Here is a 21,564-nt window from a genome sequence, read left to right on the forward strand (position 1 = left end):
GGGAAGTGCAGGTGGTGGGTCGTCCGGGGGAGGATGTTCTCACCCTGGTTGCTAAATCTGATTTTTTTTCCCATCTTACTCATTGTTAGCAAGTTTATGGGGAGTTTTTCACCTCAATACTGGCCAGACATGAGTCAGCCGTTACCTGGAATTCTGCTGCTGTCAGTCCTACGCTGAGTCTGGGCTACTAAGTCTCACAAAGAAGCTGGACAGATGACCTCAGGCCATCCTAACACCGAGACGTAACTTGCAGCCAGCTCGGGGCAAGGACAGAGCACCTGCCTGCAAAAGATAGCAGAACCATATCTAAGACTGTCACCCTCCCATCCAAGATGTGCAAATCCTTTATTTATCCTCTTGCAAAATTAATCTTTGCTATAAAACCAGAGATCTGCACCACCTGATTCATGCACCTTCCACCTGATGCTGAGCTGCCCAACACAGTGCTTATTTTAGAAACATCATCATAACCCTCATAATAGCAGGTAAATCATTAGAAAGAGATGAAGTGAACTGACAAACTGGCAGTGGGAATTTCAGACAATACAAAACTATTAAAGATACTTTGAGTCAGCTATACATTAGTAAAATGCCCTATTTATTCAAAAACAGTCAAAACTGAAAGGACCAAAAAAGGGGGAGAGGATAAGGAAGAACATGCATACAAATGTGAAAGGAGATTAAAATCAAAGTCTTAAGTGAATATTCAGTATAATTCTTTCCAAAAGGAGAGTCAGTTCATATGTCAGAACAGGAATGCATTAATGACAACTGTAATATTTTCCCACCCTAGATATATAAGATGCTGCAATATGAATGTTAATACAACTGAAGATATAAATACAGCTGGCATAATTTGCCAGCAATATATGTTAAAATATATGTGGGAAATGGAAATGGCAAACTGCTGGGTTAGCTCAGAAAGAACAAAGCTCAGTTGAAAGTAGTGCAGAATATACGTTACAATTCTTCTCACCTTGTTTCTACAAAAATAGAACATGTCCAAGTACAACAAAAAGAAAGAACTGAAAAGGTGTTGGAGCACAGATTAATCTGCCCTGAATTTGCTGCTCCTCGGCTATACTCTGGCCTTATGCACCACAGCACAAAGCAACTCGCACTGTGCAAGTTCAGTAGGAGGAGGTGTAGGAGGCAAGGCCTGTTCGAAGCTAAGAGCAAACAGGAGGCCAAAGTCCAACATTACAATTTCAATGAGTATGAACGAAATGCCCGAAAATATTACACAAAGACAGTAAAAGTACTTTTCATTGTAAATCCTGAGTTCAAGCTAAAAGGAGTAGTACAAAGAGAACAGCTGGGCTTTTCAGAAAATACTTTGTCTGTCACTGAAATCATCTAAAATGAGCCTGTTTAATCTGGATGGACCGTGAGGCCTTCAATAGCGAGTTATGAAACTACATGCCCAGTGGCCTCTTTCTAGAGCCTCTTGATCTGGGGCTGCAGAAGGGTGGCGAGGTTGGGGGAGAAAAATGCTCAGGACCGCGTTTTCAAATGGTATCTCTTTTGGACTTCCTTCCTTCAGGGGTCATGCTTTGAGATGACTCTTGGCTCCATCTTATCTTCAGGGTGCTGGTTATCTCCTGACTCAGCTGGGGTACTGGTATGCACCAGTGCAAAGGCAGGAGGCCTGGAACCTCCCACTAAAATGCAGCCCTAAGAATTCACCCCAGAGCCTACATTTCCAAACCACGTGGGGTGACTCACAGCATGAAGCAAAGGCAGAAGCAAGCACTTTAGCTCAAGGTATTTGTTCCTCTACGCTAAGCAGTAAGCAATTGTGCCTCTCCAAAGACAATATACAAGAATTCAGCTGTACTACAGAAGACTTTGGGAAGTCACATGCTTTCTTCTCTTTTTTTTAAAAGGTTCAGGAAAGAAAACAAAGGTTAAATGTCCAAGGTGAGTCACAGTATGAGCTCAAGTCGTGCCATGTACTCATTCCATCTTAAAACCAGTATAGTTGTTGCCTGCTTTGGGATAAGTATCTCTAATTTTCCACCTGCAGCAGCTTGGGATGACGGCTCTGTCTTCCAGATCAAAAGAGCCAAAGCGCCAGTGAACGTATTGCTTGTAAGCAAGGTGACGCAGCTGGTTGTTGATATTGCCATCTGTCAAGTTGAGAAAGGGGTCTTTGTAGAGAAGGGCTTTCTTCAGGGTGTGACTGGACAGCACTAGCTGCAGAAACCAATGGGAGGTGGTGATGCATGGCCCTTCTTTCCTTCGGCAGCAGAGCTGCTCATGGTACTTCTCTGTTGGCTGGCAGTTGCCACAGCAGCACCACTTTTGGCAGTGTGGGGAAGAGGCCCCTCTTCTGAGAGGTCGCCCCAGCTCGTATTCTTCATTATCAAGGTTCTCGCTGGACTCGCTGGTGCAGCAGCCGCCAGCATCACGGAATTTCACAGGGTGGCTCTGCAACAACAATTCCCAACATAAATTAAAGAAAACAGCATTTGCTGCTTCATCCAACTGCAGAGAGAATTTACAACAGTGATCCTCACCATTGGGTTTTTCATTTGACACAGCACAATAGGGATAATGATGATAGATCAGCAGATCTGGAGGAGGATTGTCTTTCTGTGTTGCCAACGCCCACCCTAGCGAAATCGAATCGACACCTCGCAAGTTGTTTCAGCACCAACGCACTCCCATTGGCACATACCCACCACAGGAAAGCAGCAATTTTTAGCTGACTCTAGAAAATACATCCTCTGGTCACAGGACCTATTACCTTGAAGTGGACAACAGGAATCTAGTTTTAGCCCCTCAGAATCTAATCTGGAAATATGGGAGGGTAGGGGAGGCAGAAACCCGAATTAGTTTGGAATGACATTCCTCCGTTCTCCCTTCTGAAGGCAGGATCCCAAAGGTTAAATGTCTGTCTTTACCTCAACAATGCTGCCTTGAGCATGCTGCAAGCTTGTTTTCAGAGGCTGCTTTATCAAGATAACATGTGGCTCATCAACATAGGACACATACATCACCTGTACAGCAGAAGAAATGAGGATTGTCAGCTGGAGTAGTTACTTGGAGAACTGGGGACAAACACAGCATAGATCTGACCTCGGGGTCAGACCACAGGGCTTGGGTTCTGCAGTCTGTACTCCAATAACAATCCCCTGCAATTGCATGTTGCAAGGGCCCATATTTCCAGTATCCAGGATAGCAAGGACATGGGGAGCTGCGGGGACAGAGGGAACAGGAAGAGATGATATGGAACTAACTGTAGGAGTGTGGTTGTGCAGGGCCTTTAGGTACTCTCCTCTTCACTCTTCTTTAAAAATACATGTATAAAATGCTGGGGGATTAGTAGAGGCAGCCTAGAGAAATAACCATTAATGCCTTGAAAAAGAGGAAGAGGCAACTGAAGTTGGCAGGGAAGAGGCTTTGAGCAATGCCCTCTTCATGGACAACCCTTTCATGACATCCTTCTGCTGTTTTGAAGGATCACTATTCCCTGCAGGTTTCCCTGATAGAGCTGGTGTGACTCTGCCATGGCAAGGTTGTGTGTAGAGCCCACTGCACTCATGCAGTGCGTGCCACGCACAGCTCCATGGAAGCTTCCTGGATCAGCTGCATTTTTGTACCCATAGAACAGCAATTTACATTCTTTACCTGTCTTGGATTCAGCAGTGTCTCATACTTCTTCCTGTTGTAAATTTTGTAGAATGGTGATTTGCTGCATCTGGAGCAATTACCTAGACAAAGAGCAATTTCAATGGCAGTCACAACCTGCACGTGAAAAAAAAAACAAGTAGTGATTCCACTTTGTTAATGAGACACTATCTCCAGAACTGGTTTTATTAACACAAAAAATAAGTCTCTCACCAAACCAAAATAGGAGATCATGGACCCAATGTTCTTAATGAGTTCAACGCCATTAAATTTTCTACCCTTAAAGAAAGCAGAAAAGAATAACTGGCAGGCAAGATCTGTTACCATTCATTCAACTTAATGGCTTTTCTCTTTTTGTCTCTTCACAAGGTATCTTTGTCTCTTTACAATTCAACGAATCCCAGAATTTCATTTTCTCAGACACTTTGCAGGGGAGAATAAACAACTTGAGAGGGAAACAGTGGTGACACACGGGGTTCATGACAATAACATCATGTCATGATGATACCTGTTACTGTCTCAGTCTTAAACAACAGTCCTGCCTCTCTCCCAGCCCTGCCATTTCATCCTCAGCTTTGCTCTCCTATGCTGCTCAGTTCAGTTTAGATCTACTCATCCGACATGACTTCCATCCCAGAATGATGGACAGGAGAGAGGAGAGGGGTATATGGCAGAAGTGGGACTGAGAAAATAGCAAGCTTTCTTCTCCCTCCACAAGGAAAAAGAATTGCATTTACTGTGCCGAAGACAAGGACATCAAACCGTATTCCATAGACTTTGAAAAGGGTTCTCTGCTCCTTCCCATTTGGTAGCTTGTAGTACCTTGCGTATCTGCAAAAGAGTAAATGAAGATCTGTGCACCTTCCCTGGGTGATATAATGCCATGAGGCTGCAGAACACAAAAAGAGGCATAGTTTCTTCTCCCTTCTTCCTCCAGCCCTTTCAGCCTTCTGAAATGAAGGTGCTGAGGCCAGCTTGATGACCAGTATTTTGCCCAGCATCTGACCTGACAGTCTAAACTAAATTAATACATACATAATACATATAGAGATTTAGACAAATTAAAAAAGCAATTAATGTCCAACAAGTGTTTTGCTGTCTCAATTCAAATTGGAACCTGAAGCTGCAGAAAGAAGTTCAATGACAGGTAAAGCAGGTAGACCTGCAAGGATATGAGGAGCTGGCAAACACAAGAGTGCCCATGCTCTGAAGGCTTTGATATCATGTTATCCAAGACCGACTCTGAACTCCTGAGCACATTTCAGCATGCTGGATATCAGCCATTTTCCATTCTTCGCTCAGTAGAGAGTGGCAAGAATCATGTGAGCTTTTACTAACTTCCAGTTTCTTATTCTATCATCAAAAACATGACCCTCCTGATGCACAGCTCACATCAGCTTATGGATCAATAAGCAGTCACAGAGCATGGAACAAAGAGATCTTTTTAAATCTGACAATGAAAAGCTGGCAGTGCAGACAAAATCATTATATCAAACTGAAAGACATACTAAAAGACACAATGGTGTAACCTCTGATAACAACACCCATATGTCTTCTGCCTCAGACATGCTGTCAGGACTTAAAGTGCTGTATTGTTCTTGACTGGTTTACTTGAGTGATCTCTAAGTCCTGTTCTCCTTCATTTAGATAAATAATTTGAATGGGAATTTGCTTAGCCAAAGGGACAGAAGGTCAGTTCCAGGGGCGGCAAATACTCACAGATCGTCCTGTCATTGCTAATCAAAATTTGTTTTATAGTTGGTTGCCTGTTCAAGCACCAAGAGAGTAAACTGTTTAAGAGGATATGTCTGGTGTAAATGCCATCAGCTCAGCCCTCTGCTTTCTAGCATCTCCACGTACTCGTTCAGATGATAGAGACATCTAAAGAAAAATACATTTTCCTCCTTTCCTTTCTCTTTGGGTTCAGTCCCTGCTGCTCTGCTTTGCCATCGTGATGCTAACAAACTAGCCAGAGCAAGCTTTTGCTTGATTCCACTCTCTCCTGCACATCCTACTGCAAGCTAAGTTTGGCAGACTTTCAGAGTGCTTTTAATCAGAGTTCCCTAGATCATGCGATCATTTGCTTCCCATTCACCGCGATCTAATTTGTATTCTCTGAAAGCAGTGAGTCACTCAGAAAAACACATTGTAACGCGTTCTGCTTTCTCCTTGCTTGCGCAGACATGAAATGCCCTTTTTCCTCTGCTGAACGGTTCCACGGTCTGTGGCCAAGACATGTTTGATTGGCCAGCTCTTAGCCTCTGAAGCCTGCAGGTCAGTTAGGTTTTATTTGAAAGTTTTCCTAACTCTTTCCAGGATCAGAGGTTTTCTCTAGCCCTCAGGATAGAGGTTATTTCACATCTGCTCTTGATGGCATAGAAGCCTTCTCTTCTGTAACAGCTTTGTGCTCAGAGCTGACCTGTTAAGACCTTTCTTGACCACTGGCTGAAGTTTTGCTCCCTTGCACCTCAAGTAGTTCTTTTCTTTTGGAAGGCTAAAGCCTGTTTTCATTTAAGTCTATCACAAAATTCCCTTCGGACCTGAGATAAAATCAATAGGGGTCCATGCAGACAGAGGTTATAAGCTGCCCAAAGTAGCTTTCCTGACTTCTAGGACAGCTAGACTGCAGGGGAAGCAGCATTCTACACATGCCCTGTTTCTTATGCTCTTTTCCAGAATTTTCTCCTGCTATTGATCTGTGTTAGCTTTAGGACACTGGGCTGGATGGACCTGTGATATAATAATATTTTACATTCTTATGACATGTCACTGATGTAAAAAATACTTTCTTGAAATATATTAATTGTAGGATCATTTCTAGCTCTCCCTCCCTTACTCACTTGGGTAGTTCTAATTAAATTAGCAGCTCTGTTTATACAGGTTGGCATACACCAGCTCAACAGTGTGGCAGGGTTTGTGCATGTTCTTTGCCAAAACATCCATGCTTGTTTTAAATAGTATTATGCTCCATCTATTCACTGCTCTTCAACTTTCACTGTCTTTGCTTTTTAAATTGCTGCATTGAACTACTCTGCCCCTCTTTTTTAATTTTGGAGACATTAGAGAATGACATTTCTTTGCCAACAAACCCCTTGATTAACATATACAGAGTCAGGCCACCAGGATGTGGTCTGGCATCATGCCCACTCTCCCAGCAGCCTATGTTCTCAGACCAGGCTAACTTCCTGCAGCAGAGATTTTAGCTGAACTGTAGCAAAATAATCTTGCTACAGACTGGTATTTTGATGCTTAAAAGATAACAAATTTTGGGCAAACCCATCCTTGGCATTTTGACCCCAGCTGTTAATCTGACACTAAACATCCTCAAAATTATTCCACTGTCTTCTTCCAAAAGCCTTCTCAGAAACTGCTTTGCCTGCAAAAATGTATTCAACAGAAAGGTTGTTGGCCTCAGCCTCTCAGCACTGTCTTGCTTTTTCCTTGTGATCTCCCCCACCTTCTGTGGTTGCCACGTCAGAGGGAACACCTATTTATTCTTTGTTTGCACAGCTCCAGCACAATGCAGCTTTGGAATACGCTGGCAGCTTCTAGACAGTTATGGCACTCATGTTAGCATCACAAACATATGAAAACCTATAATGTAATAATAATCATGCCGTGAGTCAAAAAAAGAGTGTCGTTACACAAGAGTTTTGACCTAGATCTGAGGGACAACTTTAATTTTAAACGTGCTGATGAGCATTTGATAAATGCTTTGTGTAACTACTTAGAACTGGAGTCATGTCAAGATTTTTTGTCAAAACTTCTCATAAATCTGCTATATGTGCACAGAACCAAAAGCTCTAATTTGCTTTTGAATAAATCTTGATTCAGTGAACTGTGGGGTTACCCAGATGGAAGAAAAACACTTTGTTATTTTATTTGTGTTAATTGCCTTGGGAAACTCACAAGTTTAGGTAGTTTCAAGCCTCAATTGCCATATGGTGAAATCTGCCCAAACTATTCTCTGTGTTAGCTCCTAGAATACTTGTTGGAAATTTCTAGGCCTTTTGACACAGAAATAAAATCTCCTGCAATACAAGCATGCTCATTTGGAAGATGACCATGATGATACATCTATACAACTGCAGTAACTGCAGGTTAAGGACATGACTACAAGAGTGAAGAAGGAGAATCAAACGTCTTGTCTTTCCAAGTCATCATTGCCCACACCTCATTGCATCTTTGCTTCAATTCAGAAAACATGCTACTTGCTTCATATAACATTTTTTACCTGAATTGGAATCCAGGCTTTATTTTTTTGTCATCAAGGCGGCGGAAACCATACTTTGGACTGCAGTCGTAAAAGCTGTCCAAGTTACAGTCCCAGTTAATCTCAATAGCAATGATTCCTCCCTAGAAACAGACACAGTAAGCTTGGGGACTAGCGCTGTGATTGCTGCCTGTGCTAAACTGCTGTTAAAATCAGCGGAGACTTGAGGGATGCCGTTGGCAGGGACACATCTCTATAGACACGCTAACTCATAAGCAACATTTGTCAATCAAGCCGTCTTCTATGGAAGTGTCTTAGTTACATGAGCTAGAGGCTCCCATTCATTCAGGCCTTTTCTATCTTCTGTCTATTTCTCTTCGTCTTAGTAGCACAAGTGTGGATGTAGCTGATATACTGTGATGGTTGTTTCGTTATTTTAAACTACATATAGGCTCAAACCAAAAGCCTGAGTGCAAGCCTAAGTTTTGTAGGCACCCAGTCCAAATGTTTCATCCTGAATGCACTGTGCCAGGCTGAGAATCAATAAATGTGGCTCAGTTGATGACTCTGGGCAGGACACTTTGTCTCTACTTCTATTCTACCCATCTGTTAATATTGACTTTTTAGAGGTATGGCTGGGTACTGTGTTAAGGGCATTTGGCTCAATACCCTAAAGAACAGAGTGAAAATGTAATGGCAAAACCAAGTGCTTTTTGACTCTGAATATAAGCTGCCATTTGTACCAGTCTGACTTTTGGATGATTCCCCCAGCAACATGATTTAGGATCTGCTTGAGCAGAATCAAAAGATCACCACGAGTGACAGCCTTGTATAGGACCTATTTAAATGCACTGTGCTTTGTAAAAGAGCCTCTACATGCTACAATACTAACAAAATAATGTCAACTCTGTCAACGTGGATCCCATCCTGGGAGATGTTAAGCACATTTAATTCTTGAAAGTTGGGGTTACTTTGCATCTCACACAATCAGTTTCTAAACCTAGAATAATTCCATTATATGGCAGACAGCAAAACATACAGGAAGAGAACCAAGAAAATGTTTTAACACTGAGCATGAAAAAAAAAGTGGTATCACAGACCTTTACTGCCACCTCAGAAAAATTCTCTTTTGCTTCCTGAAGGATATCTCCCAGACGGAAAATTGGACAGAGCGGGGAAGTTATCTTGTTGTATGTGCAGGAAGTATTTAAATTTGCTGGAACATTTAGTCTGTGAAGAATACACACAATTGTTTAAATTTAAAATCAAGCTGGAGCAGCTACAGATACAGGTAAGGGACTTCACACTTACTAGAACCAGTGTTAAATGTGCTCGGTTTGTAAGTATACGAGGTTTTGGTTTTGTAGCTACCAGACCTATATATTGCTAACTGGGATCTGGGAATCAAGATGAATTCTTTACTCTTTGGATATTATCACCAGCAAAATTTTACCTTTGTAAACTAAACACTTTCACCTTATAATTTGAATTGCACGTCTGTTGTGCTATATTTTAGTGATTTTACCCTAACATAAACCAGTATATCTGAACAAACAATTCTGTTGTTAGTGCATGAGAGAAACAGAATTACGCTGGGAGGCTCTGTTCCTGGTTCCTGAAGGATTAATAGGGCTAAAGAATTATAGAAACTTGATATTTGTCACTCAGGCAGATACAGCCCTGAATCCATAGCCTTTTTGAGTAAAGAAGGTGCCAATTTATACAATCTTTTTTTCAGAGCACAACTACTCACTCTTCAGAAAGCATTGAGTAATGTTTGCACTTACATGGTGTAATTAAATTTTGGGAAGTGAATGTTGTTCTTTATTAGCACAGTGAAGTTTTCAGAACTCCTCAGAACAGCAGGCCTAAAAAAGAAACATCAAATTAACAACTTCTTTTACTTAAATACATCAGTTAATGTTATGCTACTTTACTATTACCTGGAAAGCTGTCAGTAGGAAGAATATGTTGCTAAGAATAATAGATTGAAATGCAGGGAGTTAGGTGGCTCAGGGGATCAAGAAAGATATAGGTGGTTTTCTTAATTTTAGGTATAAATTGTTCTTTCTCTATTGTACTTGTTTGTGTGGGCCAAGCCTAACTGAAGTCTTTATATGCAGCTGAAATATGATCTCAGGAGACTTCTCATATAAATCTTGCTATAGAATAGTAGTAAGAATTATACCATTTGACAGCTGATGATTTCTGCACAATGAATTGGCAGTTTCATTGCTGGTCCCCACGGAGAGGTGGCCATTTACACCAGAGCTGCACAGCTAGTCAGAGTGTAAGAATGAGACATGCGCTCGATCCTAGAGGATGTCTCTGGAAGTCAGGTGTCAATCACATCACCAAAGGCTGTCCTGCCTTCCTAGCAGATGCCGATTTGAGGACCTCCCCTGCAATGGTTTGTGTCACAGTGGTTTCTGTAACTAAATATGTAGGTGGAATGCAAACACAATGGAAAGGAGGCTGCCAGTCTGACCCCTCCTCAAAAGAGTGATTTCTCTGAAGCTAATGTGGCAGGAAGGAAGGAATTTTCCCACAAGTTGCCAGCTGGGTAACCTTGGCCTAGACTGTGAGACAACCTCTGCTACACTCCAGAACTACACTCTCAAAGTAAGAGATACAATTTTTAGCATTGTTTGTCTAGCATAGGGACTATGCTGAACTGGAATATTGGCATTGTTCCATTTTAAGAATGAGCCAGGAATATTTTAATTTCCATCAAGACAGCCATTCCAAGGGGGAAACCCCGTCTTCAAAGCAGTCATCCACATAAAGGACAGTGCTTCTAAGCAGGGAATATTTCTTCTGTCAGTGTATTTCGAGCATTGCCTCTGCATCAGAGATCTGTGATGACAAGAAGTACATCAGCTGGATGACATGCAGATTCCATGAGGGACTTCTCATGAGTGTCTTCTAAACCAAGTCAATGAATGAGACTTGATTGCAAACCAAATTAACATTTGTGGATGCCACCTGGACACGAAAGTCACTGATAAGTTTCAGTGTATAATAGTCAAGACATCAATAATGTATATTAATTTTTAAAGAATTAAAAATGAATGAACTTACAATGTGAAACTGTCCATAATTCATCCACTGGAAGCATCTGGAATCTGATCCAAAGCTTTTCTGAAAAAGTTGTTGTAAACACCTGTCCTTTTCAGCCAGCTAATCTGACAACTGTGCCCTGCCTCAGGCTGAAATGAACAATCAAAAATAAAAGAATCTTCTTGCCAACATGCAATGGCTTTGTTCAGCTCCTGCCATAACTAACAGGAAGGAAAAGGAGGCCTCCTGTATAGTTCACGAAACTGACTTTTCAAAGGAATTTGGACAACAAAGACAATCATGGGTGTAACCAAAGCTCACCATTGCTACCTCAGTATCTCGACCACCTGGCAAAGCTTCCTGGGCTATGACCTTGGTCTTGTGTATAGTTCTGGTAGGAAACAAACACTCTGCTTTGCTTTTTAGTGATTCCTCATTTTTTCCTTGCCAATGGAACTTGTGAAGGAACTTTATACATCAGAGGTTTGGATCAAACCTCTCATCCATTATTTTTGGTCCCTGGTAGTGACCGACTACTGGCACTTTAGAGGAAGGTTAGGAAACAAGACAGAATCTGTCAACTGTGCGATGTAATTAAAAGCAAAATTCCCTCTGTAACATACGCAGCAGTGAGCCTACGCAGTGTGACATTTAAAAATGACTGGCAATCACTGAAACTTCATAAAAAACCCCTAGGATTTCATTAACTCGGGAAGCTCATGCATATCTTTCCCGGATGCTGTATGAACAATTACAGCCTTTCTGTTGTTGGACAAAGCCTTTTTCAGATCACAACTCTGTCCGCAGAAGAATGGAATGGAAATTCCTTTAAAGAGCTGAAAAAAACTCAGCAGAAGGAGCTGTAGGAGGCATTGTGGGCTCTGGAGGGGACCTGGCAGTGGAAAAACTGCTCAGTCTCTGCAGAAAACCCTGAATTAGGGAAAAGATGGGATATATACATAGAATCACGCTTGTATCTTTTAAAAGCAATGAGTTAATATAAGTCATAATTGACCTAGTTTCTTACACATCTATTTCCAAGCTGGTTGAAAGGAACTAAAATTGATTATCATTTGCTCTCTTAGAGTACAATTTCCATCATTTCAGTTGAAATAAAATCTTTTATAAAATTTTTTCATGCTTTGGCTGATACAGAATAGAAATAGAACAGTTTCATCTTGGAACACTGTACAGTCATGAGGTTACAAAAAAAGATGGCTACGAGGCCCCTCCATCCTACTCTTTAGGTCACAGCAGCATTGTTCTGTGGAATCTTTTTCCTAGAGTTTTCTTCAGCTCACTATTACAGATTGCTGGCATTGAGGTTTTCATCATCTACCTAGAGAGGATGGAGAGACTGTTCTTCACTCTGAGGTGGATCCCCAAACACTAGTCTGCAGCACAATGTACAGACAACCAATCTACACCTACTGTTCTGGGAGGTGGAAGCAACCTCACTGTGATAAATGAACCCACAAAGAACTTCTACACCATAGAGCCCTAAGCCTTGCAGAATAAAACCCCAAGTTAGGAAACTTTTTATTTCTGTCACTGATTAAACCTATTTTACGTTGATGCATTTTCCTTGACATTTGAATTAATGAGCCAAATGCCTCTAGTGAATTCAAGATGAGCCTGTGACATCTAGAACTGTTTCTATGGCAGCTGCATGATGATACAAACTGAAGGCTATGACTTCACTGCAGAATCATATAGCAGGTCAGATTGTTAGAAGTAAGTTATTTAGATATTATGAGTGTTAACAGTATGGCTATGAAGGAAATAGCTGTTTTACATACATGACATCTATATGTGCCTAGGCAAAGGGATTATTCTAAAATTTCATTACTTTGTCAAAGTAAATCCTTCTTTTGACATAAAAAAAAAAGCAGATATCTCTTTCACTTACTCAGGGGCTTTTTCCGTGGATTCCACAGGGCACCATGCCTTGACCTCACAGGTTTTAACAGTTGCATTATAATTCACACATCTTCCTGTTTGAATTCCTGTAGAGAAACAAGCTCTTATTCAGGCAAAGACAAGAGTTTTTCGCCAATTAGAGACAGTTCCAATATGTCAGCGATTCCTCCTCAAATGTAAGATAGGGAGCTTGACATTTCAGATTGTTGCAGCTTTCAATCGGAGGAAGCTGTAGGAAGAACTACCCAAACCGTGGTCCTGCCACACCTCATCAATCCTTTTTTAGCTGTTTGCTGGGGTCAAGAGTGCTTGTCATTGTTCGAGCTGAGGGTGAAGTAATTTCCTTCACAGTTTTATATGAAGTTACATATCTGAGTCTTGGGATAAATCGAGAAACCAATGTTTCAGTCAGAAGTTTAGTTCAACACCATAAGCAAATTAGACAAGGATATAAAGGTGAGCAGAAAACCTTAATTCTTTCTGTACTCCTGGGAAGTCAGCATCTTCTGTGAGTGTTTAGTCTTTACCAGGGAAAGTGATAATCCACCCAGCAGCCCATATGCAGGGAATCTCAGCACTACAAAGAACTCACATAGCTGATGAAAGCAGTATGATGCCTTTTGGACGACTGGTCCCAAATAAAGAACACAAGTCCCCTGACTTATTCTGAGAACTACGTAACCATCACAGGGATGTTACAGACCCTTCAAACAGATCCTGCAGTCACTCCACTTGCTAAGCAGCCACGGATTTCAATGGGAGTGACTCTGAGATGGGCCCTCATTCACACCAGTCTGTACTCTTCTTCACATCTCCCCTTCCTCTGCTCTCTCTCACTGTTTCTCCTTTTAGTAAGAGCACACACAAGCTGATAAGAACTCAGTTTTGTGGGTTTGAAAATATGTTCTCAGATATCTCTTAGGATTCTGAACTGCTTTACTGCAACTCTCCAGGTTGGATCTTGCACATGCTGCACGGGTCAATAATGCAATAGAAGATAGTACCCACAGAAAAATATTTCAATCTGAAAATGCCGTTTACGTACCATGACTGTGGATATCTACACTCCCTTTTTCACAGGACTTGTCTGAAGAGCAGATAGCTTTGCCAGAGGGATACTGGGAAAAAAAATTGCATAAAAGAGCAATATAAATATCTCCCTCTCCACACCTATGTAAAAAGTCTTACTCAGCTTCAGTGTAAAAATATCAAATAATAAGAGAAAACAACAATGCGGAGCAGGTATAACCCTTACTAATTATTTGGCTTACAGGAGATAAAGGCTCAGATACCTGCAAAACCAGAAAAAAGCCCTTTCCTTGCTTACAATAACATTTTCTTTTATCATTTATGTCTTTTCCCATTTTTCACACTCTCTCCTATACTATTAAGCACAATAAATTTAATACTGGACTATTTAATTCTTTGTAGCTAACAGTCCCATATACTTTTGCCAGTGAAAGTCAACTTGTATTCAGGAACTACTCTGCAATACTACTCTGTATTTGGTCCCACTTCTAGGCCAGCCAAATGAAGAGGAGAGCTGCAGCTGACGATCAGGTTTGACCTACAGAAAGGAAGGAAGGAGACATGTAGGAATGAGCACCAGTAATAGTAAGAGCACCATATTAGCAGAGAAGCTGATAGCAATTCTGTAGCTCCATCATTCCTTCAGGTTTTCCTCAAGAGCAGTAGCAATGCCAGAGAAGCTGGACAGCAATCACTGGACTAAATGTCATCACCTCCTGAAAGCGAAGCAATAGGTTTTGCTGCAAGGTCATTGGTGCAAGGCAAAGTCCCAACTGCCAAATGATTCCCCGAGAAAGAAAAGGAGCAATTAAATTAGATCTTGCATGTTATCTGGTGAGCAACAGAGCATAAAGAGCAACAGTAAAGAGCAACAGTATTTGCTTGTACCGGACTGCTCCAAAGACAGTCCACTCTTTTACGTCAACATGCATTCGATACATCCTAAGTATAAATCACAAAACATATTTACCTCAGGGCACCTCTGCTCAAGCTGATTCTCTGTCTTAATGATGTTGGTCATCACGAAAAAAGAGTTTACTGCCTACATAGAGGAAAGAATATGAATCTGACTGAAATTTCACATACTCGATTCAGACCTCAGTCATTCAAGAACATCATGTGGAAGGACAACAAGGCTGTTCCTGCTCTACCTCCCCCTGATAGACATTCAGATTCTACCCGGCTCAAACAGGAAAAGCCAGGGACATCATCAGGGCAGGAATGAGCAGCCAGAGGCAAGAAAGCACTGATTTTTTTTTAAAACTCGTATTACAAACAAGGAAGGTGATACACTAGTGTTAATTGGTAATAACACTACTGTGTTTAGTACAGCTATACTGGAGTGAATCTGTTCCTAGGTTTGCTAAATACTAGATTGATTATGTAAAAATTGTGTAACAAATAGCACCACAGAAATCTCGTAAAAGAGAATAATTTTTTTTCCTTATATTGAGGAAGGGAAGATTTGGTTTTAAACATTGCTGTCTCCAAAGTAATCACATTGAGTGGTAGGATAGAGACACGTCAGGAAAGCAACCAGATGTATCAATGGAAGTTGAATACTGGACTGACATTAAATTAAGACTTACCTGCATTGGTATAGTGTATTCTGCTGTATCCCAGATCCTGTCGTTTGTGTAAGCCACTCCCTTTACATTAGTGCGAACTGAGCTGTTAACTTCATCCGTCTCCTCATAGAGTCTGTAAATGATGACTATACAACTGGCCAGATAAAACAGAAAGGACAAATAAGCCCATAAGAATAAAATGGGTCAGCTTCTTTGTATCATTCTTGGACAAAACGCACTGCAAGATAAAAGTCAGATGGACATTTTCAAGTAATTGAGAGCCTTTTTGTATGAGACACATGCATCGGCTGGACCAAAGTCTGCCTTGGTTTCCCTTTCGCAACTTTGGCTTTGTCGGAAATGAATTGATATATGCAAGAAGAGAATTTCTATTTTCCCATCCTAAATGATATAGACAACATGAGGTGACATCCTGGCCCTTCAGATGCCATCTGTGAAACGCCAATTAACTACAACAGGGCTTGATGTAATCCAAAAACTTTCACCCATGCTGCATTGCTGTTTACCTAGACTTTGACTTTTTCTGTCACAAACGGCAGTGTCCTTTCTACGGGTTTGTTTTTTTTTTTTTGAGTGCTTAAAATACTTAGTCTTTAACTTGCCAGAGTGACTATTTTTGTGCCTCATGCTGATTGCTTCAAAAACCTTGGCCTAATGTTTTCTCTTTCTCATGAATTAAATGTGTTAATGAAAGGAGGAAGGACACCTCTGTTTTTAAACTGACAGGAAAGTCGTCTAGCTCATCTAACTCATAAAAGCACCATCAACTTTGAAAAACTATTGCACGCTCGGAAGATACTTTCCACACTACATAAAAGTGATATAAAAGGTTTGCTTTGAAAAACAAACCACAAGAGCTAGCACTGATTCAGTTTAACAACACACTGTTCTGGGGGGGATAAAATAGTATCTGAAGAACAGAAATACAAAGCAACTGATCAATGTTCCTTTATTTATATCATCTATTATAATAGCATTTCAGCCTTTTCCTTCTGGAGAACAGTGCTTTGGGATAACCATGTTGCTGGAAACTGGAGGTGGGAACCCAGCTCTGAGCAGCAGTAGGTGGGTATAGTACCTTAGTAAGGCAACTTGAATTTCCTGCAGACTTGATTCTTTGTGAGATTGGGATCAGTGTGCTCAATGTCCTGGCTTGCTGCCGTCCCATGAGAACGAAACCAACTTTATGAACTTCGGCAGATTTTGTTCAGCAAACACTTATCACTGAGAACAGCCCTAGTTTGGCAGCAAAGAGGAAAATCTGCCCTTTAGAGGCAATCAATTATTGCACGTTCCTAAAACATCTTATTGTTCTTGAAATCTGCTGCAAGGGGTGACTTGCCATTTCATCTGACCCTGAATAGGAGACTCTACAGAGCAGACTCTAATCTGGTGTAAATCTGAGATTATTCGGTGGAGTTATTTTGGATTTTTCAGACAAGAAACAAAGCTAGACAGCATGGCAAGAAACAAAACTGAAAGTGTTTTTTAAAGGAAGTTTAGTTAACTCTGTCCAAGCAACCCCACCTTGTTAGATAACATCCTTTGCCAGACTCCCACCACAAAGTTCCCACAACTACATCCATCTTCCAAGAATGGTCTAACACCAGATCAATGATCTTGTTTGCTGCCACAAAACTCAAAGCACTGAAAGCCAAGCTGTAACCAGACAACCACCCCCAACCCCCAATACAAGAAGCATTTGCTCATGTACAATACAGCATCCCATCACCATGCACTTACCAAACAGACAGAGCAACGGTTAGATAAAGGAAACATCTCACACATCCCCATGTAACACTCTGCATGCGTATGTATTTCGGAGAGTCATACTCAGTCAGGAACTTCAGCCAGCCACGTACGCCCATTGCTAGCACTTCTTATGAGGAACTGACTTTTGAAAATCACAGCAGCCTGGTGCTGTCTTTGTCCACCCCTACATCCTTCCCGGGCCATCCCACTTAAAGGCACAGTCAGAAACCTGTATGAGAATAGTACCACAGGCCCTTTAAAGAACAGCAGTTGATGGAATCAAGAACTGCCTGAAGAGCCACGTCCTTTGATTTGTTCACAGAAAAAGCACCAAATTTCACCAGGGAGCTCCAGAGCTGATTGCTTAGCACTGTTCTTGTCACCTTCTGTTGATGGCACCATCTCTCCTCAGTACTACCAGACTTTGCCACTCTGAAGTAATGTTGGGACAACTATAGAGATGGAAAATGGATGGCATCCAGCATCACGCTGACCTCCTTCTGGCCCTGACTCTCCACCACCCAACACTTCGCAACAGTGCAAAGAAGGTGTAATGCGCTTCTGGACTAGGCAGATGCATGCAACACCCACCTCATAGGGGTTGCAATGGCCATGCAAGGCAGAGGGCAATGGTAAAGCAAGCTTTTGGGTCATCAATGGCCACAGAGATCTTCTCATCAGCTTCTTATCTCACATCATCTAAGACTGTTTGGTCTTAGATTGGCTTTGTATCAGGTCATGAGATTAAAAGGGAGTGATAAAAGTCACTACTCCTCTCAGCAGAGCCAATACATGGCACATACTTTGGTTGCAGCCTCTCCTACTCCACAGAACCATGCACAAGCCAAAGCTGGTCGGTCTGCTGCAAGTCAACTATTTGCATCTGGTCCAAGGGGTCAAGGAGCAGGTGTGAGGCCACCATCTGATACTGTAAACACAGGAGGTGGAGATGTAAAGATGCGGAGCTGCCAAGGTGGGACCTGTAAATCTCAGGCGCAGAGTCTGAAAGACAAGAAGTTTGGATCGGAATCCATTAGACCCAGATTAAAAGGACCAGGGTCCTCTCTCTTGCAACAGAAGACCCACATAGAGGCACAAAATATACAAACCCTACAACACAGATCTAATGTTTTTCTTCCAATCCTTTAGTATTTTACATCACTTAGGATGCTACCTATGGCTGTAGTCATGAAAAAACATTCAGAACCAGACAGGCTTCTTGGCTGTCGGTATTGTCTTAAATGCTTTAGCACATTGGAACAAGTTATATTCTGCACAAAAAGGCTTAATTTTTTGAGACGTCAGTGATCATTCCTTAGGCTTTTCCTGACCACAATCCATACTGCTATGGTTGGTATTAGCAACACTTCACCAACCAAAATCCCACTACATAGTAACAATTGAAAAAACTGCAAGTGGGAAGAACCAGAAACAGACCTGTGATGCATTTAGCTGCTAGAATAGCCACAGAGACATTGATTTTTAATATAATGCAGTCAGACCTATGTGTACATACACACAACACAATATTTATAATAAAAAAGACAAACAGGAGGACTCAGATTGCATAAGCGAAGCAGAAGTAAGTGTTGTCTTCCCTTCCTAAATGCTCTTGTTTTCACATTAGTGTCTTCCATCTGTTTGGGATCTGACCTCAGCAGCTCAGCCGGACGTATTCATCTTCTTGCCCATGATGTTCCCATATAAGGTGATCTCTCTTTGCCCCTGGAGCGCGACTTTGATTTGCTCAGGTTTCCTTCCACTCTGATTTGCTGGCCTCTATGGTTGAGCTCTCTCTCAGTTTTGCAAGGCAGTCATCCACACAGCAGTAGCTATAAAGGGAGGAGAAAGTCAGGAGGGAGTAATGAAGCCGTGCCTGCAGATCTAAAGAGCTCTGGATAGTTTATTTGCAGGCTCCGTTCTCTTTCTTCCGCACATTGCCTCTGCATGATGCCTTTTCAATAAGCAGCTTCCATAAGCCTTTCCCAAGCAATATAAAACATAAGCCCTATCCAGAGAACTGTTACAATAACTCTCATGTCATTACAAAACTTTGCTTGAAATCCTGCATCACTCTCCATGCAAACTAACTTGGAAATTTGGAAAATGCCCCCAGAATTATACAACAAATATATATGAACACTGGCCTTCGATTCTGTAAGACTTGATCCAGGTAACACATCACCCCAACTAAGATAACTTAACACAAGTTAAGCGTCAAACAAATATCTCAGCTGCTTCCTGTAGTATTTACCCAAGGCTGCACTGAAAGCTATCACCTCTTTTATGTCTGTGAAGATTCTGTTGTGATACAGAGGTCAAGACACTGTGCTAAACCTTAATTTTTTTTAAGCAGTAAGTTTGAAAATTCAGGCACCGCTACAGACTGTAAATATCAAGCAGCAGGCGGGCAGCCTGGGGTTGCAGTGTGGCTACTTTGGGCTGCACATACAAGTAGCACAAAACCACTGGAAGAAAGGATCATGAAAACATACAACTTCAAGGATGACACAGGATCCCCCACGCTTTCCCCAAGTCGGAAAGTCCCATAGAACTCGGCTCCGATGTATGATTTTGCTCCTGCCTTCAATCTATTGAGCTTTCAAAGAGGCCAGCAAGCCGGAGCTCAGCCAGTCCAGTTCTAATGACGTCTGGTCTCCTCTCCTTCCCCAAGAGTCAGAACAATCAGACTTCAAGGCTTTCCACCATGACAGAGTGAAACAATCTCACCATCTTTTTTTCTTCTTATCTTGGCATTTTCTAAAGTTTTCAGACATCCTTCCTCTTCTTTATCTGTTACCTCTTCAATGTTACAGAGGCATGAGAAGAGCGGAACGGTCCTTTGCTTCTTGGAAGGTGTAGGGACTGAAATAATCTGATGTAAAGGAGAATCTCAGAGCAGCACTCTCCCACTGTACCCAGCACAGATCCCTCTCCATCCGCAGCACTGTGGGCACAATCGCTCTCTCCTCTGCACCAAGGTCTGAAGAAAGGATGTGTATCAGTATTTACAGACACAGCATTTCTCTAGCATTAAGTGGTGGACCCACATCCACCACTTCCTATTACCTATTAACGTGGTCTACAGGGAGCAGACCTGGCCCCCAGCGCCTCCACAGGAAATACCGTTTTCATTTGCTCTCCCTGGGTATTCTATATGCTCAAAATACTCATCAAAAGAAAAGTGTAATTGATACCAGGAAAGCATGTCAAGGGAAAGTAGATCTCTTCTGGGAACTTGTAGGTAAATACGATTCCTAAAGGTCAGTATACAGACTGAAAGCACAAAGGAAACATGATCTGGTTTTAAAGTTCAAATCCAGGAGTCAGGAGACTTGGATTATGTTCCTGGCTCTACCACGGCTTTCATGCACAATCACAAGCAACCCATCCATCCCCTCTGTAACTTAGTTTAGCCAGTTAAAAGCCAGGACACCAATGCAATGCCACTTTTCAGGCTTTCCTGAAGACCAGTAAATTAGTATTTTATGAAGTGTTTTCTGTTCCTCAGAAAGAAAAAAGGAGCTAACCTAAGATAGACGCAGTGCTTAGAATTGCAAAGGATTACATTTATGATTGCTATTTACTGAGTCAAATTCTGCAGTGATTTACAACCTATGCATTTCAATTGGCACCAATATGACTCACTGCATATTTTAATCCATCATCTGTGGACTCACATGAGATTCTAGGACTATCCAAGAAGCTAACTGCAACAGCAGAGGCTCAAAAATCCATATATTTAAGGTCTAAACACGGGTTTTTAAGGGTCTGCAACAAAAAACTTGCAGATCGAGAGATACCTGTTTCATTAACAAGTTTCACTTTAATATATAGTCTATTTTTGATTGTTTGGTATTTGTGAAGATCCTGTCCTTGCTTCAGATTTAGCATAGCTAGCACTACATATTTTTTGCTACTTTGAGGCACACTGACAACTGACGTTCAACCCTGAGGACATAAATTTGCCATTTGCCCCTAATGAAGCCTGGGCACAGGACTGGCATTCCTGTTTCACAAGGATCCTCTGGGCATTTTTCCATTTCAAAGAAATGAAGTAACCATTCACCTGATATGCACATCAGCCAAATCTGACATCGCTTTATGCTGTCAAAGACTGCCAGAAATCTTAATTGGGTAACTGCATCAATCTGTTTGTACATCTCCTACACATGCGACAACAGCCTCCCTCTCAAGAAACCGCAAAGCTAAGTATATACTTTGAAGGGTGAATCTCAAACCTATTTCTGCTGTTCCTTGCATCAAGAGCATTTGTGCTGTGAAGAAGCCCCACCAGAGACTTCGCCTATGGATTGTACGCCCCAGCAACACCTACAGCCACCGCAGCCACGCTTCCCACACAGCAAA

General features: G+C 41.7%; 1 protein-coding gene across 1 annotated transcript; it reads right to left on the minus strand.

The window, feature by feature from the left end:
* Positions 1-578: 578 nt before the first annotated feature.
* P2RX7 (purinergic receptor P2X 7) lies at positions 579-19,028 on the minus strand. Its single transcript, XM_075167738.1, has 14 exons — positions 18,850-19,028; positions 17,188-18,198; positions 15,445-15,577; positions 14,826-14,897; positions 13,872-13,944; positions 12,816-12,912; positions 9,634-9,714; positions 8,947-9,076; positions 7,868-7,989; positions 4,371-4,464; positions 3,847-3,912; positions 3,634-3,750; positions 2,907-3,002; positions 579-2,430 (listed from the first exon to the last, which is right to left on the minus strand). The coding sequence occupies exons 2-14, from the start codon at positions 17,310-17,312 to the stop codon at positions 1,957-1,959; spliced, it is 1,680 nt and encodes a 559-aa protein (XP_075023839.1). The 5' UTR covers positions 17,313-18,198; positions 18,850-19,028; the 3' UTR covers positions 579-1,956.
* Between the last annotated feature and the right edge of the window lie 2,536 nt (positions 19,029-21,564).

The sequence above is a fragment of the Calonectris borealis genome, chromosome 18 (genome assembly GCF_964195595.1).
Source record: "Calonectris borealis chromosome 18, bCalBor7.hap1.2, whole genome shotgun sequence".
Taxonomy (NCBI): Eukaryota; Metazoa; Chordata; class Aves; order Procellariiformes; family Procellariidae; genus Calonectris; species Calonectris borealis.